This window comes from Callorhinus ursinus, unplaced genomic scaffold, assembly GCF_003265705.2.
Source record: "Callorhinus ursinus isolate GAN/ISIS: 27379988/994484 unplaced genomic scaffold, GSC_fseal_2.0 scaffold21, whole genome shotgun sequence".
NCBI lineage: Eukaryota > Metazoa > Chordata > Mammalia > Carnivora > Otariidae > Callorhinus > Callorhinus ursinus.
Window position 1 is genome coordinate 15,654,652 of NW_027397083.1, and position 23,209 is coordinate 15,677,860.

The 23,209-nt window shown below is 48.3% G+C and overlaps 2 protein-coding genes across 7 annotated transcripts; one reads left to right on the top strand and one right to left on the bottom strand.

Annotated features, from left to right (window-relative positions):
- The first annotated feature begins 359 nt into the window (after positions 1 to 359).
- Positions 360 to 22,180, top strand: CD59 (CD59 molecule (CD59 blood group)). Of its 6 annotated transcripts, none has more exons than XM_073904784.1 (5): positions 448 to 506; positions 9,750 to 9,831; positions 10,161 to 10,239; positions 13,583 to 13,681; positions 20,415 to 22,180. In XM_073904784.1, exons 3-5 carry the CDS (start codon positions 10,179 to 10,181, stop codon positions 20,615 to 20,617), a joined length of 363 nt encoding a protein of 120 aa, XP_073760885.1. In that variant the 5' UTR covers positions 448 to 506; positions 9,750 to 9,831; positions 10,161 to 10,178; the 3' UTR covers positions 20,618 to 22,180. The 6 variants fall into 6 exon arrangements, with proteins under 6 accessions (XP_073760887.1, XP_073760885.1, XP_025734629.1 ...); XM_025878843.2 differs by lacking the exon at positions 448 to 506 and adding an exon at positions 570 to 710; XM_073904785.1 differs by lacking the exon at positions 448 to 506 and adding an exon at positions 7,230 to 7,301.
- On the bottom strand, positions 17,201 to 17,773 carry LOC141374758 (ragulator complex protein LAMTOR5). Its single transcript, XM_073904908.1, has one exon. The coding sequence runs from the start codon at positions 17,753 to 17,755 to the stop codon at positions 17,480 to 17,482; it is 276 nt and encodes a 91-aa protein (XP_073761009.1). The 5' UTR covers positions 17,756 to 17,773; the 3' UTR covers positions 17,201 to 17,479.
- Positions 22,181 to 23,209: the final 1,029 nt, after the last annotated feature.

Genomic DNA, 23,209 nt, shown 5'->3' on the forward strand with positions numbered 1-23,209 from the left:
CGGCTGCAGCCGGGTTGGATAACCTGACAGCCCGGCCAGGTGGGAGCTTGGCACAGGCACAAGAAAGTTTTTTGAAACATCTTATATATATATATATATATATATTTTTTAAAGATTTTATTTATTTATTCATGAGAGACAGAGAGAGGGAGGCAGAGGGAGAGGCAGGCTCCCAAGGAGCAGGGAGCCCGATGCGGGACTCGATTCCAGGACTCCGGGATCATGACCTGAGCCGAAGGCAGACGCTCAACCATCTGAGCCACCCAGGCGCCCCTTAATATATTTTTTTAAACGAAGGGAAAATCAGAAGTCATGGAGCTTCCTATTTTTGTTCCCTGTAACAAATCGGAAGAGGACACTACAAATTCTGGATTTTAAAGGTCTTAATCTATTCGTGGCACGGTCTTTTTCTGAACCTGGGCGGAGAGCCTGAGTCACCCTGCGAGGAGTGGCTGCCCAGCTGCCTGGCCAGAGCTGGTTGCCGGGCCTTCGCTCGGGAGCGCGCGGTGAGTGCCAAGGGTCTGTACACCGAGCTAGGACTGGGGTGACCTTGGACTCCCAGACCGGCGGCCACCAGGTCCCAGCAGGAGCCTCGGCGGGGGTGGGGCCGGCGGGAAGGGGCGGAGTCCCGCCCACCCAGGCTATAAAGACTGGCGGGGAGGAGCGCGCGAGCCGCGCGGTGTTAGCCCCGGGACCCCTGGTGCGGGCAGGTAAGGTCCGAGGCGAGGAGGGCCCGAGCCGCACCCCCCAGCCTGCGGCCGCAGCTACCTTAAGCCGGCACGTGCGCTCACCGGCGTCTGGGCCCGGGCCGGCGGAGACCCCGGACCGAAGGAGGTGCTTGGGCCTCCCTCCCCAGACCCCTCCGGAGGTGCGGCCCTCGGCCCGCAGCATTCCGGCCCCTGAAGCCCCTCCCCAGAGAGCCCGGCGGAACGCTTCTTTTGCTAACAAAAAGAGAAGCGCGGGGATGCGGGGGGAGGGGGGGAGGAAGAGGGCGCTCTTTCCAAAACACCGCAGATTCCGCGCGCCGTGCCCTCCATTGCGTCGGGAGTATCTTTCCGAAACCCCCACCACGTGCCCTTGCGTCACTGTGAAGGGAAGCTGTTGTAATTTAGGGAGGAGGAGTCGCGCCTTGAAAGGAGGTTAGCCTGCTCCCCGCTCCCCGCCGAGTGGTAACAGACCTGGTCGGGACCGACAAATCTGGAATTGCGGGGGAAAGGACGGGGCCGAAACGTAGACATTCTAAGTCCAAGTCTGGTGTGACGTTTCGTTTGGAGGGGCTCCACCCCTCCCGGAGTGTGACAGCGGGATTTTAAAGAACTGTTAACTAGTTGTGTGTGTGGTTGTTTCATGAGAAGCAGGCGCTCCCCGGATCCTAGAAATGTGCCAGGTTAACATGTTCCGTTTCTCCCCTCGCTGCCGCAAGTGCACGGTGTCCGGGAAATGGGCCCTAGCAGGGGGCCTGCCGCAATCCACCCTGAGCGCTGGCATCCGCTGATAACGCAGGCCGCGGATCTTGACGCTCTGCCCGCGGGTGGCCCCGTTTGTGAAATCGTACACTCCTCTGGTGGCCACCTCGTGAAGGCGCTAGGCCCGCGCCTTGCTCAGCGTGTCCATTTTGAGGGTGTTTTCCCTACTCTCGGTTATCCGCTGTGTACATTCTGAAGGCGCTGCCCGCTGTGACCAGCTGATTCTTTTTTTAAAAGTCGTGTTCTTACCGGTGGTGACTTTCTCGTAAAGAGGCCAGGGGATCCCAGCGGAGACCTGGCTCCCCACCCCTACTCAACTGCAATACCGCTACTTCTTTCTAAGCAAATCAGCCCATACATTTTGCAGATTTAGAGACACAGCGCCTCTGTCACGTTAGCTTGTGATAATAAACAATTTCTGAAATGGAGGGAGAGACTTAAAACACGGTAGTTAACCCAGAGATTACTAGGTGTTCAGTTCTCGGGGAAACACCTCTTTTCTACCACTTTGCCCAGCCTTGTCTGGCTTAATCTGTTGGCTCTGGAATCCACTTAGAGTCAAGTACAATTTGAAGCCTCCTATGCGTGAGGAGAAGTGGTGAATTTGCGCTTCGCTACCGAGTTCATGTGTCACAGGGTAGTGGTCGGGGGCCTGGGCAACGGACCAGAGTTTGAACCTTGGCTCTGCTGTTTACTGGCTGGGTAATCCTGAGCAAGGTATTTAACTGCATCTTCTTATCAGTAAGATAATAGGCCTCAATTTCTAGGGTGTTATAAGAACTAATGGAGATAATTCGTGGAAATCAGTTTGGCACCTGTTTGTGGAGAACAACGGTGGCTGTTAATATTTCGCGGACCGTTGTCATGACCCGATAGCAGCTGTTCTTGTTTGCCACGGGGCCATCTCACTCCCATTTCTCTAAGGAAGCCATACAGACCTCAGAATGTTCCTTGAGGGTGGGTGGCAACATTTCTCAAACTGTGGATATTTACTCTGGTGGTAAATGTATAACCCCAGGGTAGGTAGGGAGTATTCCGGAGCTCCACCCATGCCTGCGATTTGCGACTTCTGTATTTTCAAAACAAAAACAGGAAATCTTTTGCTGAAGCTTGTTGTAAGGGGAACAGCCCATTATGCTGAGTGGTTTGAAAGATAAAAGCCCACATAAAATGGGCTTTCAAATGAGGAGAGCAGGTGTGTAATGAAATTCATCTTTCACAGCTACGGGTAGGTACAAGCTCTTGAAAAGAAGCAGATTAAAAATTCCGGGCCAGCTCTTGAACTTCGGCCAGGCTGCCACAACAAAGCCAAGTCCATACGTGCCTGAGGTTTTCCAAAGGGGAAGACATTTTTTTAAATTTTATTTTATTATGTTATGTTAGTCACCATACATCACATCATTAGTTTTTGATGTAGTGTTCCATGATTCATTGTTTGCATGTAACACCCAGTGCTCCATGCAGAACGTGCCCTCCTTAATACCCATCACCAGGCTAACCCATCCCCCCACCCCCTCCCCTCTAGAACCCTCAGTTTGTTTCTCAGAGTCCATAGTCTCTCATGGTTCATATCCCCCTCTGATTTCCCCCCTTCATTTTTCCCTTCCTACTATCTTTTTTTTTTTTAACATACAATGTATTATTTGTTTCAGAGGTACAGGTCTGTGATTCAACAGTCTTGCACAATTCACAGCGCTCACCATAGCACATACCCTCCCCAATGTCTATCACCCAGCCACCCCATCCCTCCCACCCCCCACCACTCCAGCAACCCTCAGTTTGTTTCCTGAGATTAAGAATTCGTCGTATCAGTGAGATCATGATACTTGTCTTTCTCTGATTGACTTATTTCGCTCAGCATAATACTCTCTAGTTCCATCCACGCTGTTGCAAATGGCAAGATTTCTTGTTTTTTGATGGCAGCATAATATGGGGAAGACATATTTTTACCTAAGCCCCAGATCTTTGTGAACATCTTCACTGAACCATTGGCTGTGCATGCATAATCCCAAAGGGTAGGGCCTTGAGGAGGATCTCTCCAAAGACACCCTCTTTGGAAAGTTCCATAGCTCTTGGGGTCCTGGAACAAACGGCAGGCAAGCTGCCAATTTATGTGGTTTAGAGAGTTTTGGGGTGGTTGTCTCTGGCAGCAGGACCTCAGGGTGGCTAGGAGGGGCTGGCCACCATTATGATGGTGGCTTTCTGTTTGTCTCTTCCTTCTGATGTAATGACTTCCCTGAACTGAGTAACTGCTTTCTGGCTACGCGTATCTGCACGCATGACCACAGCAGGCAGTGTGTGTGTCCAGGATGTTACGGGGGCAAAGCTTCAGGCCTCCGACAGTAATGCTAAGTCACTTGTGGGTGGGAAGCCCCCACTGAATGGAAGCCAGTCCACCCCGTATGGCTCTGCCAGAGTTTGTTGCCTTGGGACAGGTAACTTCATTCCTGGGCTTCTAAGAATTTCCTGTAAAATGAGCACATTGGGTTTTATTTTTGAGGACACTGCTAGCCTTAAAGTTCATCAGCCTCTAAGGCGCCACGCTTCTCGGAGCAGTGACCAGACTGTGGGTGTTTGTGAATCTCTCGGAACCAGTGCTGATGTGAAGTCTTTTCTCCGTGGCCTCAGCTTAACTAATTTATTTCAGAAGCTTAATTCACAAGAAGTCTCTCCTCCAGAGAGTTTAACTGTGGTTAAGACCTCAGACCTGGGTTTAAATGCTGCTCTAACTATGTACCAGGTTTCTATTGCTGCTGAAACAAATCACCACAAATTTAGCGGCTTAATACAGATTTATTAATCTTGCGGTTTTGTATGTCAGAAGTCTGTCATGGGGGCGCCTGGGTGGCTCCGTTGGTTAAGCGACTGCCTTCGGCTCAGGTCATGATCCTGGAGTCCCGGGATCGAGTCCCACATTGGGCTCCCTGCTCGGTGGGGAGTCTGCTTCTCCCTCTGACCCTCTTCCCTCTCGTGCTCTCTCTCATTCTCTCTCTCTCAAATAAATAAATAAAATCTTTAAAAAAAAAAAAAGTCTGTCATGGGCCTCACCGGGGCTGCGTTCCTTTCTGGAGGCTCTGTGGGAGAATCCATTTCTTGCTCATTCAGGTTATTGGCACAATAGAATCCTTGTAGGAGGACTGAGGTCCCATTTCCTGGCCATGTGTCAGTTGAGGACTATTCCAGAGGCCACCTGTATGCCTCGGCTGTGGACTCCCTTCATCCATCTGCAAAATCAGCGGTAGTAGGAGAGCTCCATCCTCCTTGAATCTCTTCATCTCTTCTCTCTCCTTTTTTTTTTTTTTTTTTTGAGAGTGCATGAGCAGGGTGGGGAGGGGCAGAGGGAGAAGGAGAGAGAATCTTAAGCAGGCTCCACGCCCAGCATGGAGCCCAATGCGGGGCTCAGTCTCACAACCCTGAGATCAGGACCTGAGCTGAAATCAAGAGTCAGACACTTAAGCAGCTGAGCCACGGAGGCACCCCAAGATTTTATTTTTAAGTAATCTCTATACCCAGCATGGGACTCGAACTCAAAACCCTGAGATCAAGAGTTGCACGCTCCACAGACTGAGGCAGCCAGGTGCTTCTCTTGCTTCTCCTATTTTCACATCTCTCTGACAGACGCTGTTGCCTTCCTCATCCTCTTCATTGTAATCACCCACGTGATTCTGGATAATCCAGAACCATCTGTAACCTTAATCTCTACAGAGTCACTTGCCATCTAAGGTTGTTGGTATCCACAGGCACTGGGAATTAGGGTGTGGACATCTCTCAGGGGGAGAGGCGTTATTTATCCTACCTACCACTGTTGCCTTAGTTCATTCCCCTCCTCAACCCTCAGTTCCCTCCTTTGATAAAGGGAGGCAGGGATTAAATTTACTTTACAGCATTGTGTGAGGATTCAATGCAGTTAATACGTCAAGCACCAGCAAAGCAACCGGCCATACCTTTTGCTCACCGAAAGAAAGAAGTGTTTGCTTACGGCTGGCGTGCGGTGACATCAGACCCAGTGTAATCACACGGGCCGTAAAAGGAGAAGCCTTTAATTATTTAATCGGAACGGACAGCTTCTCTCAAAGCATTGTTAGAGACGCTTCCAACCCCATCTAGAGTAGCCTCACGCGTGTCCCAGGTCACTCACTAACCCAGTGGTTCTCAGTGTGTGCCTGGTTAGAAATGCAAAATCTTGGGACCCTGAGACCTGGAGACTCAGAACCTCTAGATGGGGTTCAACATCTGTGCTTAACCGCCCTCCAGATGATTCTTCTGCCACTCAAGATTTAGAACCAGTGCTGCGCCCTTATTTTATTTTCTTCCTAGTTTTTAGCACGAGCTGCTGTCCACCTCTGCTAGACAAGAGCAGGGCCTTGCCTGGTAAGGCACTGTAACGCAGCGCCTGGCAGGACACCTGCTCACAGTGGGTTCATAGACAATTGTTGTGGGGTGAACAGGGCATAGATGTCAAGACTGAACATACTTCACAGTAGTAAAGAGACCCACCAGTGAATTTCTTTTGTTTGCTTCAGTTCCGTCATGAAATAGTTGGTGTGTTAAATGCTTCATGTTTAAATTCCTGTGGATCATTTAGATAGATAGATATTTGAAAGGACTGGTTGGGGCCTTTGGATGGATAGTAGTAACATGACTTTGTTTTTCTTTTAAAATGATGGAATCTAGGGGGGAAATGGAATATAGGGTCACACTATCCGTAAATTTGCTAGTCAGAACATTTTCAGGAACTTGATCGGGAATGCCTGTGTTTGTAAATCACCTTGCAGTGTTTTAGGTTCCTCTGATATCTCTCGCGAACTTACAACCCTGAGATCAAGAATAGTGATCAGGTTGGTGTGCATTTGTCTGCTTTTTTCTTCCTTAACCTGCTATGTTTTAGTCCATATCGAGCTGTAAACTTTTCAAGTCTTATTCTTATGTTTTATCATTATATAAAATCATTATTATCCCTTCACAAGTGAGGAATGGAAGTAAAGGAATGGACTGTTTCAAGGTTGTGTGAGTTGGCAGCAATGTGGGATTAGAACATAGGTCTCTTTCTCTCAAGACTGGTAGAAAATCGTCCAAGCCTCAAATTTTACAAATACAGAGTATGACTAAAATAATTGCTGTCAGACAGATGCAGGAGAGTATATGTACATGAAACCCTTTTAACCTCAAAGAAGCCAATTCTGAAAGGTGGTATATACGTTTTATACCTAATCAGGTTCAGTAGTAGAAAAATAAAAAGTTAAGAAGCTACAAGGGAAATGGTTCATAAGTACATTATTATCCTGCTATTGTGTTGAGGGCTCTTTCTATAAAAGTGTTTATTGTTAAGAGAATGTATTTCAGCATGAGTAAGCTACCAATAATTCTACCGTTCTGTCAACCACGGTTTCCAAAAATGTTCAGAATAGATGATATGGTATTCCAAGCATTGTATCTTTGAGAAAAAGGAATAAGATTATAGCTATTTTTAGACTGGCTTTTTCCTTAATACACTGTGAGCAGCCTTCCCTGGCTGGCATTCCTCACGGCTGTGCACTCCCCCACAAGGAATTGTTTGCTAATTTACTTATAGCCAGGTCTGTTGCCAGATTTTTGCTATTTTATTTTATTTACTTATTTTTAAAGATTTTATTTATTTATTTGACAGAGAGAGACACAGCGAGAGAGGGAACACAAGCAAGGGGAGTGGGAGAGGGAGAAGCGGGCTTCCTGTGGAGCAGGGAGCCTGATGCGGGGCCCCATCCCAGGACCCTGGGATCATGACCTGAGCTGAAGGTGGCCGCTTAATGACTGAGCCACCCAGGCGCCCCTTATTTTTGCTATTTTAAACAATAGGTATGTATCCTTGAGTGAGTAATAAGTATTTACCTCATCCTGCAATGAAAAGCCTATTTGGAGCACCCCGGAACTTCTGAGTCAAGTTCAGAACCTCCCAGGAAAACCCGTCCAAACTCCTAAAGCTGGCTTCAAGTGAGTTTTGCAACTCCAAAATAGGCTCACCCGTAGGCTCACCCGTCTTTATTCTGTGGATCTTATTTAGAGAGACTTTAGTCTGTTTCCAATCATTAAATTCACTGTTGGCTGTTTCAGTGAGTTCTTATGTTTGGAAAAGAGAGTGTTGAGGCCCTCTGGGTACATCTTGCACGGAAGCGCTTGGCTTGGGTGGATTGGAGAATCATAGCAGCTCTCGTGCCTTGGCCACCATCCGACGTACGCTTACTTACGGGCATCATTTAAAGCGTCCAGTGGAGACTGTTTTAGACCGGGGGGGAAGCGCCTCTGGAGTGCCAGGCACTGTCCCCTGCGGTCTGTGTCACTATCCCCAGGCTGGCTGAAGGGCTGCCCGAGGCCTTGTTCCAGCTCTCCAGACCAGACAGCCGGTCCCTTCCCCAGCTCGTGGCTTTTCTGCTTTTGTTAAGAGATGTGCCTTTCCGGGGCGCCTGGGTGGCTCAGTAGTTAAGCGACTGCCTTCGGCTCAGGTCATGATCCCAGGGTCCTGGGATCGAGCCCCGCATCGGGCTCCCTGCTCAACCGGGAAGCCTGCTTCTCCCTCTCCCACTCCCCCTGCTTGTGTTCCCACTCTCTCGCTGTGTCTCTCTCTGTCAAATAAATAAAAAAATCTTAAAAAAAAAAAAAAAAAAGATGTGCCTTTCCTAGGAGAGGTTCTTTCTCATGCACTCCATCCGGGAACCCTCCTCCGTGTGCCACCCTGTTTGTCCTGGTGGTGGTGTCATTTGTGCTAAGGGCCATTCCAGGGCAAGCCTGGAGCCACAGTTCCCGCCAGCCTGATGCCCTGCTGGTCCTGTCCTCCAGTGGGGACACTGGATGTTGCAGCCATTCTTACCTTGTAGCTCCTGCCCCCTGTTGGGGGGGGGGACCTCAGATGGATACCTTCCCCTCCTTGCTCACTCGCAGGCAGCTGTTCTTCACAGACCTGAGCCCAGTCTCACTGGAGCATGTAGATCATTCTCTCTCCCCAGAAACTCCTGAGCGAGAGAAGCCAGGCGGGGAGCTGGCAGGGTGCCGAGGCCCAGTCCACTCACTGGTGAGGGGAGAGTGGATGGGGCTCTTTCGTGTCCCTCATCTGGCTCCGGGCAGAGGGCACGGGGTGCCAGCAGGAGGTGCTGAGGGCTCTTTTCCATCCATTAGGGTGCGGAGACCTCAGGACACCCACCTCTCAGGGTCAGGGGCCAGGAGGAAAGATCCACGAATCCTCAGGTCCTCGGAATGGGAGGTGCAGTAGACATGCCCGTCTGAGTCAGGGCAGGAGGTCTGTGGTTGGTAACATCCCCCACTTCCCTGGGCTTGGCTGTGTCCCAAGCACATGCTTGTTTTACCTCACTGAATCCTCACGGTGTTGGGAAGCACCTCAGCGCCTGCCCCTTGTCATAGCTGAGGTAAATGTGGCTGGGGGGCAGTGACCCCTGCGCCCCTCACGGCCTCACTGTGCAGGGCTGCTGAGGGCAGCTAACCCCCTGCAGGGTCGGTGTGGGGTGGGGGGTGGCCATTCGGAGGCTGTTGTAGATTTTGAAGACGCCGGAGGGAAGTGGGGGTTACTTGTAAAGAAAGGCCAGGCTCCGTTTGATTTTCTTCCTGGTTCCCCACACATCAGAAAGCAGCCTGTCTCTTTCCTCCGGGCCTGACCTACTCGGTGTTTTCTTCTTTGGGCAGTGCCAGAACCTGTTCTTTCTGCTTCGCAACCCTCCCCTGACCCTGATCAGCCAATTTCTGAGCCGCAGATGACCTTCAGAGGTATAAGGATGACATTCCTAACTGAGGTGGGGGTGGGGGGTCGCCCAGCAAGAGCCCCCGCTGTCTGCCGGGCCGGCCCGTGGGGCTGAGAGGAGGAGAGCGTGGAGCACCCTGCTTTAGAGGCGCTCTTGCCTCCTTGTTTCAGGGGGTGGGGTCAGGGAAGTAGCGGCAGGATTGGGAGACTCGTGGCTTAGATTTAGACGGTGGCTTAGACTTAGACGGTGAGAAACTTCTCTGTGTTCTGGCTTCCTTGTCAGGTGAAAGGTGAACAAGGCACTGTCTCCATCACACTGGTTACGGTGGGGAGCCAGAGCTTCTGTGCATGCTAAACCTTTGCCTCCTGTTCTGCTGCAGAAGGCCTGCTGGTGCCCTCCAGACTCACCCCTTGGGTCTGACACACTTGGTGGCATGGCCTGCAGAGGTGGCCCTTGCTAGGCCCCCCTGCTCCGCCAGCAGCTTGGGGCTGGGCCTGCAGAGTGGGAATTGTAGTTGCTGTATTAAGTATTTTCCTCACATTCTCATTTGACTCAGCAACCCTTCTGGGGAACAGAGTGCCACCCCCACTGCATAATCGTGACCACTGCGGCTTGGATGGACTAAGGTTTATTCAAAGGTAACTGTTTATTCCCGGCCGCCGTAGGTGAGAGCTGGGGCAGGGCCCGGGTATTGCCGACGCTTGGCCCTGTGTGCGTTGACTCCCCGTAGCTGCCCCTCCCACCAGGATGGCGAGCATTTCTTCCGTAACCTGAGGTTTGGGGGCAAGAGGAGGGACCAGGAGAGCACCTTGGTTCATGGCACCCCAAACCATTTCTTGCTCTGCTAGCTCCTTCCCCGTGTTTCCTAAAGGCTCCAGGCCTTCCAACTGTTGGTTTCTGAAATAGCCAGCAGTCCTTAGCAGTCCTTTGTTGGTGCATGACAACCCTCTGCGTCCCTTCCTTCCAGATTCTGCGGACAGTCACCATGGGAGGCAAAGGAGGATTCATCCCGCTGCTGCTTGTCCTGGCTGTCCTCTGCCATTCAGGTGAGTGCCCAAGGGGACGTGGATCCAGACCATCTAGGACCTGGCTTTGCTTCTTTGGCCTTCCAGTGTGACAGGTCCAGGGCCATGTGACCTCTCCCTCCTGCATTACAGCCGTGCCCTCCTTGGAGCACCTTCCTGAGTGACAGCCTGTCCTGGGTGACAGAGTAGCTTCTCGGGGGGAGCAGGGCAGGGGGGACACGCAGCAGCTGGAGTTTCTCCCTCTCGCCAGCTGTTGGGGACCCCACTGGGAGCCATCTTTAGGGTGTTGAGCTCTGTGCAGGGGCGTCCACCGTGCGCTGGTGAGGACGACGGTCCTAGGAGCAGCTGCGGCGGCTAGCTCACGGCACTCATGTGCCGACCGCTCTTCTCAGCGTTTCGTACGCACCCACTTACTGAATCCTCCTGTCAGTGCCATGGAATAACTCCTGGTTTTGCCATCATCTTATAAATGACCAGACTAAGGCCCAAAGAGGTGAACTAATTTGTAAAACGTCACACACAAGTGGTGCAGCCCGAATTTGAGCCCCAGATGGACTGGCACCCAAGTGTCTGCTCTGAACTGCTTCCCCAGTAGTTGTGTGTTCCTGAGTCTTAGTTCTGTAATGGTAGAAACACCTCTGTTACTGGGGCGCCTGGGTGGCTCAGTCAGTTAGACTGACTCTTGATTTCCCCTCAGGGTCATGAGATCAAGCCCCGCATCAGGCACCCCACGCAGCGGGGAGTCTGCTTCTCCCTCTCCCTCTGCCCCTGCCCTGCTCCCTCACTCTCTCGCTCTCAAACAAATAAATCTTAAAAACAAAAAACAAAAAAACCCCACCTGTACTACTTGTTTTGCTTCATGATAAGGATCAGTTTTTTTTTTTTTTTTCTGCCTCTGTGCAATTAGTTCTGCCAGTTTTTCAGGGGTTTTTTTGGTGGGGGAGAGGCAGAAAGGGAGGTAGCAATGCAATGAGCAATGAAGAGATCTCTGCTGTGTCAGAGCATGTCTTAGATATTATTAGCTTTAGCAGCTCCCATATATTGAATTCTTTCTGTGTCCTAGGGACTGTGCCAAGCCCGGTCTCACTTAACCCTTCCAGCCACCCCATGAGGGATCATGGTTGTTCTTTCCATTTTACAGCTGAGGGAACTGAAGCAAAGAAGGAACTAGCCTAAGGACACATTTGAATATGCTCTCCCTTTCGAGAGAAAAAAGAGAGAGAAAAAAGAGCTGTCATGACCCTCCCTGCCCACCTCTGTCACTCCCAGCTGGGGTGGGTGCTGATGCAGCTTCATGACCCTCCCTGCCCACCTCAGTCACTCCCAGCCAGGGCGGGTGCTCATGTGGCTCATGCCTGTGACAACACGACGTGACCGTCTCTGTTCTTCTGCCAGGTGTAGTCCCTGTGGGCAGAATCGCCTGGTGATGCCCGAGCTCCAGCAGCCGGCATCTGCCTACAGAGCAGGCTTGGGTTTGGGGCCAGCAGCTGCTCTGTGACAGGTCCCCGGCCCTTCCACAGAGAGTCAGGGTCTGTCCGGAGCACGAGCACACGCAGGGGAGATGCGTCCTGGCTGCTGCCTGGGCTCTGAGGAAAATGCAGGGGAGTCTTCCTCTCATCTCTGTGAGCCCAGAGTCAGATCCCTGCACAGTTTGTGCTCTTTCCTTCTCTTTCCCGCTCTGGACCGTTAGAAGAATGTCATGGTTAAACCAAGCTTGGGTTTCAGCACCGATGGCCTGGGTTTGAGTCCCAACTCTCATTTGTAACGTGAGACTTTGGACAAGTTAGTTAACATTTTAGTCCTGTTTTCTCTTCAAACATGGGGCTGGAGATCACTGAGCCTACCTGTCATAACAGTTCTGCAAAGATCAAGAGCTTAGCATGAGGCACACAGGATCTCTGCACACCGAATGAACATGTCAGCTGTATCTGCCCCACACAAGTTCCCACACAAGCTTTGGTTCCTCTGTCAAGAAGCCAGAAGAGGTCTGGCTGTGGCCAGGAGAAGAGTCAGTCCTCAGAACAGCCTTTTCAGATGGCCCTCCCCAGTATCCAGGCTAGAATATTCTTCCCTCTTTCATCCTACCCTCCCACGCAGGTGTATACATCTGGAACAGGGAGGGGACTGCAGAAAAATCGCATCTTTGTCCCTTCTCATGGTGGCCCCCCTCACACAGGCACAACTTAACGCTAACTAACATTGGGAGGGAGGAGGCAGAGTGGGCTAACAGAGCCTGGCCCCTGGCTGTGGGGGCTGGCTCCGGCCGTGCTGCTTTGGGTGTCCTTCGGTGTCCTTGGGTGAGCCACGTCACCTCTTCAGGCATCTGTCATCTGCAAACAAAGTGGGTGGGGGAGCGTTTTTTGGACTGACATTTCAAAGGTTCATCTGGAACCTTCACAAATCAGAGCGTCCTCTGCTAGGTGGGATTTCACACCTGTGAAGGCAAGCATGGCCATTTTATATGTTACAGAGAGCTTGATTCCTGTGGTGCTCAGATAGTGAGGAGCCACTTTCTTCTGGCCTTCTGGAAAATTCCCTTCCCTGCGTGAGGAATGTAGGCTTTGGCCTTAGAACTACAAGTCAGCTCTTGGGTTCTAAAACCCACACTGGGTCTGGGTTTAACCATGACATTCTTCTATGAGATTTTACATATTTCATCTTTGAAAATGTCTTTTCACACAGATATGTACTGCCAGATAACTGAGTATCAGTCTAGGAGAATGTGATCAAAAAGAGCGTATTCATGGCCTGGAAGGCATTTATAGAATTCTGTTAGTTTTTTCTTTTGATAGTTTCCATTTAATATGTCATTACATTGCAGATTAAGCACTTCTTTTTTTTTTAATCACTTCTAGTTGAAGGTAAGAGGAAACTTCTCCATTGCATGATTATGTGGATTTTATTTTTTGGGCTTTTGGGTTTTTTTTTTTTATTTTATTCATTTATTTGTCAGAGAGAGAGAGAGAGAGAGAGGAACACAAGCAGGGGTTGGGGGAGAGGGAGAAGCAGGCTTCCCGTTGAGCAGGGAGCCTGATGTGGGGCTCGATCCCAGGACCCTGGGATCATGACCCGAGCCGAAGGCAGATGCTTAACCGACTGAGCCACCCAGGTGTCCCAGTTCGGTGGATTTTGAAATATGGAAATTCCTTTTGCACTTGTATCAGGGTCCAAAAAATGCTGCTGGAACTGTAGCTTGAGGTTGGGAAAATATACCTGCTACAGGTTTGTGCGGGAACGGAAGCAGGCTATGAGTTGCCGACCTCGGCCTCATACCAGTGGCGATGGTGGTCTCCCTTCTGCTGCCAGGGAGGGGCAAGTCAGTGGAGATCTTACAAGCACTGACAGGGTTTCTTCTTGATTCTAGGTCATAGCCTGACATGTTACACCTGTGTTGCCAGTGAGGTGTGCAATAAGACCACCGTTTGTTCGCCTAATCTTGATGCGTGTCTTTTGGTCAACGCCGGTAAGAGCCTGCCCCTTCCCTGTCTCCTTAGAGTAACGGGATGATGAGGGTCTGGGAAAAAATGTGTGCCACGCTCGTTCTCATGAGACCTGTATTCAACAAGTAATGGTTACCATCTAAGAAATAAAAATAAAAGCACCCTTCAAGGTTATTCTCTTTTTTCTACCCTCTACCACAAAGTCCCTCCAGGGGCATCGTCAGGGAATGCTGCACACGTCTGGTAAACTCATAAAAGGCTCGGGAGACCCACAGGTTCAGGAAAACCTGATAGAAAGGAGGAGAAGATTAATTTCCCCAGAAGGAGAAATCCCTCAATAAGTAAGGACACATCAGAATTATCCTGTCAGAGTAAACGATCTGATCATTTTGATGTCAAGTCCTGGAATGTGGGTAACATTCTGAGCCCTATGTATGCGAGGTCCTTGATTCTGGAGGGGGACAGGTTCTCTGCCTCCAGAGGACCGCGATCATTCATTGTTAATGTCGAAAGCACAGTAAGCCCCCTGGAGAGAATGTAGCCATTCGTCCCACAGATATTTGAAAACCAGTTCTATGTGAGCACATACATCAAGTTAACCTTGATCATCTGTGTCTCTTGGACCCCTCCCAACTACAAAAAGTGTAATTTCCAAATGAGAGAATAAAGGCAGTATTATGTGTAGAGTAAGAATTAGATTTGCAGTTAGGAGCTCTGAACTCCAATCTCTGTCCTGCCTCCAGTAAGTTCTTTGCCTGTGTTTTTTGGTTTATGAAATGTGTGTGTTGGACGGTAGAGGTGAGGAGGAGAGGGAAGTAGAGTAGAGCCAGAATCTTTTTTCCAGCTCTCAAATCCCAGTGTTTCTTACCGGGTTGGTAAACTTTTATGGAAAATGTTTCCAACTTTATTGAAGCATAATTGACAGATAAAAATCGTGAATACTAGAGGGGTATAGTGTGAAAATTTGATATTTGTATACATTGGGAAATGATTATGGCAGTGGTCTGATTAACACGTCCAGCAGCTCACGTAGTTACCCCTTTTTGTGCGTGACGAGATCACTAAGATCTACTCTTAGCAAATTTCAAGAATGTAATACAGTATTAGTAACTAGACTCACCACGCTGTTAAGATTAGATACCCAAAGCTTATTCATCTTAAAATGAATTGTTCAGCTTTTAAAAGTGGTTTGTGCAAATAAGACACACCTATTAAGAGTGGCCAAAATCCAAGATGCTGGCAGCACCAAATGCTGGCAAGGATGTGGAGCAATGGGAACTCTTAGTCATTGCTCGTGGGAATGCAGAATGGTACGGCTTGGCAGTTTCTTAATAAGCTAAACATACTCTCCCCATATGATTCAGTAGTCACTGAATATTTACCCAAAGGGATTGAAAACCCATGTCCACACAAAAACCTGCACACAGATGTTTGTAGCAGCCTGATTTATAGTTGCCAAAATTTGGAAGCAGTCAAGATGTCCTTTGGTAAGTGAATGGATAAACGAGCCGTACATTGTAGTGCATCTAGAAAATGGACTAAAAATAAATGAGCTATTAAGCCATGAAAATACATGAAGGAAATTTAAATACATATTACTAAGTGGAACAAGCTAATCTGAAAAGGCTACATCATGGACCATTCCAGCTATAGAACATTTTGGAAAAGGCGAAGTTAGGAGACCATAAAAAGGTCAGTGGTTGCCAGGGGTTAGCAGGAAGGAGGGAGGGATGAAAAGGTGGAACACAGGATTTTAGGGCAATAAAACAACTCTATATAATACTCTATTGGTGGATATTTGTCCTGCATTTGTCAAACCCCGTATGACACCCAGAGCGAACCCAATGTAAGTCATGGACTTTGAACGGTAACGGCGAATCCATGTAGGTTCATCAGTTGTAACAAGTGGGCCACTCTGTGGGGGACGCGAAGAACAGGTTCTTCAGGGTAGGGAAGGGGGTCCCGGGGAGCCAAATGAGAACTCTACTTTCTGCTCAGTTTTGCTGTGAATCTCAGACTCCTCTAAAGAATAAAATCTGTTTTTTTTTAAAGGATAATTTGAATCTTAAATATTTTTCTTCTTATGAACTTAAGTCCTAAAACTTCAGCTTGACATGTGATGATAGCAGTTCTTGAAATACAGACACTCTGACCTTACAGTAGGACAGATCCTACCAGAGCGCCTCAGTCCCCCTCCAGCTGGGATGGACATCTCCTGGGAGAGGCAGGGCACACTGTCGTCATAAACACGAGTGAAAGGTCAGGTACTCCAGTGGAGAAATCATTCCACGACTCTAGCCACACCCTACCCTCTCCCCCACTGTAAAAGAGGAATATTTCTCTCCCAGGGTCAGTGGGACAGAGGAGAAAATGGGTATGTTGGTGCCGTACAGAGAGTCTAGAAGAGAGGAGGCAGGTATTAGGTGTTCATTCAACCACTATTTACTGGTGTCCCAGCCTGTCCCAGAACTGTAAACCACGGACTTAGACTGTGGCATAAGCCTTTGGGGACGGCACCGAGTGATCATTGCCCGAATGACCTTATGAATAAGGGGCGCACGTAGAGGTGCCAAGAATAATGAGGGACTGTTGCTTGGTGAAGTTAGATTCAAACTAAGTCTTCAAAGAGATCAGGGATGATGCGCCCAGCAGAGAGACTCTTAACATTCTGGGGACTCTGATCCACCTTATTTGGGTAATTCTGCTAGTGGCTTGGTGAGAAGCTCACCATCGGAGGTTGTTATGCAAATGAGATCATTGAAGTAGAGTGCTTGGCTCACTGCAGGCCATGGAGTAAACGATTCATTCATTGGTAGCAATTATTAATAAACTACTGTGTGCTTTCCCCAGGCTGTTAGGCTCCCCCAATTAAAATTCTGGTCACTTGAATGTTTTTCCAGCTCCGATTCCTGATTAGGCTTACATAAAGCAGTAACTTGTCCTATCCAACAGCATCCTCTAGTTCAGTAGTAGAAGCATCTGCTTAAATACTTATGACCCAAGAAAGTAGAGTCCCTAGAACAGTCTGTGGCCTCTGCCACTTCATCAGATTTCATTAAAATCCAACCCAAGCGCTCATCCCCTCCGAGGGGGAGGATGGGACAGTTATGTCTGCAGTTATAAATGTAGTTTTGTTCCCAGCTATGAATGAAATGAAGTTAGTTACAACAAGCCCTTAATAAGGAAATAGGCATCTGTATGGGTTTTTTTCTTTCCAGCACAGAGGATAAGGGAGTGATCCCAGAGCCAGGACCATCCCTTCTCTGTTGGCGTATCTCCAGCAACTAGCACACCGTGGTCTTGGCACGCATTTTTGGAGAGGAAAATTGACCGTAATGCCTCTCAACCAGCACACTGTTTTTCCCTTAACATAATTTTTCTGAATATTCAAAAACCACAATAAGATATTTGGCATAGATATTTTGGGCCTTTTTTTTTCCATGTGTGCAAAAGTTGGGACCATAATGGCGTGTGTTGTTTTTTTTTTTAATTCTTCCTGTATTACTGAATAGTCCAATAATATTTAAATGAAGTTTAAAATATTTTTTTTTCCTCTGACCAGATTTATTGAACATAAGAAAACTCTATGTACAAAGTGACCTGGACCTGCTGCTTCAAAACATGATCCTTTCTTACTAATATTTGGGTTAAGTCAGTCCACTGAGTGTCAAAAAGCAGCTTACTCTAAAATTAATAGAAATGTGCCCAATACAACACTAAATAAATGGCCTAACTCCTGGGACTTTCATAGTTCTACAAGATCATTTACACAGGTAGGATTGAGCCCTGGTGACAGGCTGCTGGAGAACTGATATAAGCCGTCAAGAGGCCATCTTGTGCACTGCCACAGTGATGCCGTCATGTTTCTGGATCATAATGTTCCCATTATCTGATTCTAGACACACCACAGGAATATCAGTGGGGTCTGAGGTCAGCTTAGCTGCTTGCTGGGCTAGAACAGATATCACCCCAGCATGCTCATCTGACAGGGTCCCACGGCAGCCCAGATTAAGTCCTTGTGAATCTGTGCACAGGACTCCAACAATGGATGGATTCTTCATTGTATCCTCCAAGTGCTGCTCCAAGGTGGCCTCCATCCCGCCCGCCGTCCGCCGGGCCCCTAAAGTATTTTGAAAATAAATCCATCCAATGACTTAAAAAAAAAATCTATACAGAAATATATAAATGAAAGATTGGCTTCTAGGAAGGCAACACTGTAAAACTCCTTGGGAATCTTTCCAAAGAAAATGAATGCATTTACCCCCAGACACACACTTCATTTATGCATATGGCCCCCATTCTACATCCTGGTCTGCATCCATCCTATTGAGATAAAATTCACATACCAGAAAATGTACATTTTACAAGGTACTGTTCAGTGGCTTTTAGTATATTCACAGGGTTGCGCCACTATCGCCACTAACTCCAGAATATTTTTATCCCAGAAAGAAAGCCCATACCCATTAGCAGTCACTTCCCGCCCCTCCCTCCCACATACCGTAACAGATACTAATCGACTTGCTATCTCCATGGATTTGCCTGTTCTGGACACTTAGCTGTGAACTGAATCATACAGTGGGTGTGGCCTCTGTGACCGGCTTTTTCCAGCGAGCAGAGTGTTTATAAGGTTCACCCATGTCAGGGCATGTGTCGATACCTCCAGTCCTTTTTGTGGCTGAGTCACACTCCGTTGCATGGAGAGACCACATTTTGTTGATCCATTCACCAGCCGATGAACATCTGGGTTTCCACTTGGTAGCTGTTGTAAATAATGCTGCTCTGAACATTTGTGTACAAGCTTTTGTGTGAACGTAGTTTTCAGTTCTCCTGGGTGTACATACCTAGAAGTGGAATTGCTAGGTCATATGGTAACTCTTTTTTTGGGGGGGGTATAGTTGACACACAATATTAGGGTAGTTTCAGGTGTATAACTTAAGGCATTTGGCAAGTGTGTGCGTGATGCTGTGTTCACAAGTGTACCTATCACGTGTCCCATTATCCCGCTTTACCAGCAGTGTTGACTCTATTTCCTATACAGTCTTGTCTGCCCGTGACATGCATTCCGTAACTGGAGTCCTGGATCTCCCTCTCCCCTTCACCTGTTTTTCCCAACCGCCCCCCTCCTTCCCTCTTGGCAATCACCAGTTTATGCTCTGTATTTATAGGTCTGATTCCACTTATGAGTAGAATCATACAGGATTTGTCTTTTTCAGTCTGTACTGAGCATAGTACCCTGAGTCTGTACTAAGCATAGTACCCTCTAGGTCCATCCATGTATGTTGTCTCCAATGGCACAATCTCATCCTTTTTTATGGCCACATGATATTCCATTGTGTGTGTGTGTGTGTGTTCCACATCTTTATTCATTCATCTATCGATGGACAGACACATGGATTGCTTCCATGTCTCGGCTATTGTAAATAATGCTACTATAAACGTAGAGGTACATGTATCTTTTCAAATTAGTGTTTTTGTTTTCTTTGGGTAAATGCCCAGCAGTGGAATTACTGGATCATGTGGTATTTATAACTCTTATTTTTAACTTTTTGAGTCATTGCCAGACTTTTCCAGAGTATCAGTGCCATTTTGCCTTCCCCGCAGTGGTGGGAACGGAGGTTTCCAGTTTCTCCACTTCCTTGTCAACACTCGTTCTTTTCCGGTTTCTTCGTTATAGCCATCCTACTGGGTGTGAAGGGAAGCTCACTGTGCTTTTGATTTGTATTTTCCTAATGACTGATGATACTGAACATCTTTTCATGTGCTCATGGGCCATTTGTATATCTTTTTTTGAAGAAATCTCTGCATCCTTTGCTCATGTTTGTATTTTTATTAATGAGTTGTAAGAATGTTTTCTATATTCTGGATACGAGACTCATCATATAATTTGCAAACAGTTTCTCCCTTTTTGTGGGTTGTCTTTGTTTTCTACAGTGCCCATTGATGCACAAAAGTTTTTAATTTTTTTTAAAATTTTTTTAAGATTGTATTTATTTATTTGAGAGAGAGAATGAGGTAGAGAGAGCACGAGAGGGGAGAGGGTCAGAGGGAGAAGCAGACTCCCTGCCGAGCAGGGAGCCCGATGCGGGACTCGATCCCGGGACTCCAGGATCATGACCTGAGCCGAAGGCAGTCGCTTAACCAACTGAGCCACCCAGGCGCCCCAAAAGTTTTTAATTTTAATGGGGTCCAATTTATCCATTTTTCTACATTTTTTTTTTTTAACTCAGACTCCACTTCTCAACACATGGAGGCCTGTGTCCTTCCTTTTCTACCTGGATTTCCATTGTATGGAACTCTACCCTTATTTCTTCAAATGTTTCTTTAGTAATGGACTGATTTTTGTCTTTTAGTTTCTTGTTGTGATAGATGGTGATGCCGTGACCATTCTCGAGCATCTATCTTAACCTTTTTCACAAGTAACATCATAGAGTCAATTCTAGACATAGGATTGTTGGATCAAAGGGAATGTGGGTTTAAAAGTCTCAGCAAACCTCTAAAACACCAGCGTGATTGGCTACTGCACCACAAACTTTACGGGCTCTGATGAAACTTTGGTTTTAGGGAAAAGTTCTACATCTTGAGCTGTATCATCATTTGCTCAGTCATTCCCTAGCCCAACTAGGGTACCTGTTGTTGCCCAGTAGTCTCTACTTCCATGAGTAGCTAAGTTCTAGGAAATAGAATCGAGAGGTCAAAGGCAGGTACCGAACTGTACCCGCGGGCTTGCTTACCCTTGTGTGTGTCTTTCCCCCACAGAGCCAAACCTTTTTTACCACCACTGTTGGAAGTTTGATGATTGCAATTACAACTTCATCTCCAAAGCCTTAGGGCTGAGGAAGCTCGAGTACCGCTGTTGCCAGCAGGACCTGTGTAACAGAAACGCCGCGGCCCGGGGCGCCGGCAGCCAGGCTCTGCTGCTGAGCCCCCTGCTGGCGGCAGTCTGGACCCTTTGTCTCTAAATCAACACCGGGAGGCCTTCTCCTAATCTGTGTGTTTCTGTATATTTCTTATTTCCTTGGCTGCTGCCTTCCAAATTTTTCACCTGGATCCCGCTGGGCAAGACTAAAACTAGCTCAAGACTAAGAGAGAGACTCTGAGAGACTTTGAAGACCAGTTCCTCCGGCAGCGAAGACCCATTGGAGGGACAAAATGTAAGGGCGCAGCTTGTGCCATCTGAGCTAGGTCACATGCTGCTTCCTCGGCTTTGCAAGAGTAGCCTCGCCGTGACAGCTTGAGTACCTTAGATTCTCTGCATGCCCCGGTCATTTCCCCTCTGATGGCTGGGAGGTAGTTACTAAATACTCTGATCAGTGCTTTCTGGGGTGGGGGGGAGACTGGGGCAGGGGATTCTTTTCAACAGCCTCTCCCAGGGAATGCCTTCATCCTCTCCCTTTATGGCCCCCCATGCTGCCATGCCGGCCTGACCAAGCTCCCACGTGTGGGCTGTCAGTCAGGCGCAGCGAGAGTCTCAGCACCGGGTGGGTGGGTGTGATCGCAATGACCTTTGTACTCTCAACTAGCAGGTGTCTGGCAGGGAAGGAGGGGAGCTTCCCACATGGCAGGGTGTGGAACCACCAGGTCTGTCTTCCGAGAGCTAGCAGTTGGCTAAAACCCAAGTTTTCCTCTGTTCGTCAGTTGTGAATGAGCTTTGCTGTCTTCACTAGAAAAACCAAACAGCATATAATAATGATGTGTTAAAACTACCCCCCTGACTTTTGTATCGGATTGGTGGGGTATCTTGGCTTTGTCACACACAGTTAAAGACGGAACGTTGGGACATTCTTTGTTAAAAATTACTTGCAGTAGGGGCGCCTGGGTGGCTGAGTCGTTAGGCGTCTGCCTTTGGCTCAGGTCATGATCCCAGGGTCCTTGGATCGAGCCCAGCATCGGGCTCCCTGCTCCGCGGGAAGCCTGCTTCTCCCTCCCCCGCTCCCCCTGCTTGTGTTCCCTCTCTCGCTGTGTCTCTCTGTCAAATAAGTAAATAAAATCTTTAAAAAAAAAAATCAGGAAAACTTCCTTTAAAAAAAAATGACTTGCAGCATTAAATGTGCCTACTTGTGTACTTTATGAACACAGAGAAGAGCTCTGGGGCTGCAGCTTGGGACCTCCAGATGCCCTCGTAAACAGCAACGGGGGTGTGCTTTTACCTGCGGACACCAGGCCTGTTGACCCCTAGCTGACTTAGCCCCATTTGCGGAGGAGACATTTGTCAGGGTTATTAACATAATCACAAGTGTTGAGGCTTTTGGAAGCTCTCCCAGTTTCCTAAAAAGTGATACACCTTTTCAGGAGGGTAGAGTTTGCTTTTCTTGTGGGTGTTGCTGAATAATTCTCAAGATCCAATAGATGTAAGGACACTTGTATTCTTATGATCTTGGCTGTCTTTAACAGCTTAGCTTGACTGTTTGCAGCTGAAGGTGGGATTTCACGATTAACATTTTTTTAAACCCCTTGATCACATAATCTGTGCGACAAACTGGAATGACGGATGTCTTTCTGAAAATAAAATATAATCGAGTGCATGAGTGTGGTTACTGGCCCAGGAGGAGAGCAGCATCTGCAGTGTGCCCAGTGGTTGCAGCTGGAAGAAGAGAGCCTGCGCAGTGTCAGCTTTCTCCTGTGGACGCCCTTCCTCGAAGAGATACAAATTGGGGCTTCCTCACCAAAACCTAGCATTGCCTTGGTGCTCTGGGTTCCTCACTGGCTCGGTGTCTTTCCTTACATTGTCTTTCATTCTCTTGTCCGAGACAGAATACCACATGGAACTCTTTGCTCAGTAGGCTTTCTTCTGCCCAGGGCAGTACTGACCGTACCCACGGCCGCCGGCTGAGCAGCGCAGCGCAGCGCCTTTCACATAGGCCTTTAGGAAACAGAACCAATTTTGACTCACTCACACAGAAAATGAATCTGGGGGACCTTTTGAGGAAGAATCCAACCAGACTACAAAAAGCCAGGATTTGGGTGGTTCCAGAATGCTCTCTCAACATTGGGATTCCAGGGTGTGACTGACTGCTGTCTTGGGTCCTGTGCCCACACTGGGGTCAGAGAGCACGAAGAAAGGGATAATTCTCTAAAGCAGAATCTGAGTGCTGCTACATGGGGAGATGGGGAGAGGGCCTCGGAGTTGAAATCAGCATGGTCATAATAAATGGCCTTAAGCTTTGAGGTTTCTTTCTGCAGAAAGTTACTACGACTCACGCCATGGACTGAGCATTGGGTGTCTTGACCCAAAAGTAGTCCTGCAAAGGCCAGGTGACTGGAGAGTCAACAGCCTTTGTATGGCTTTATAAGAACTTTCATACTGGGTTTAATATTGGGTGGTCATACTCCATCGGATCTTCTGTCTCGGGGAGTGAGGTATGGATGCAAGATACACCCAATGGGTAGAAAGTGGAACGCCTAGTGTGTCCTGAAGGATGCCGACCCATCATCCAACTTCGTCTTGAAGGTACTGAGCCTCAAGGTATGGGTATATTTCCCCTGTGTCCTTGTAGTGGGCCCCACGACTTAACACGTAGTATGTGTCCTGATAAAAATAAGAGCCTGTCTAG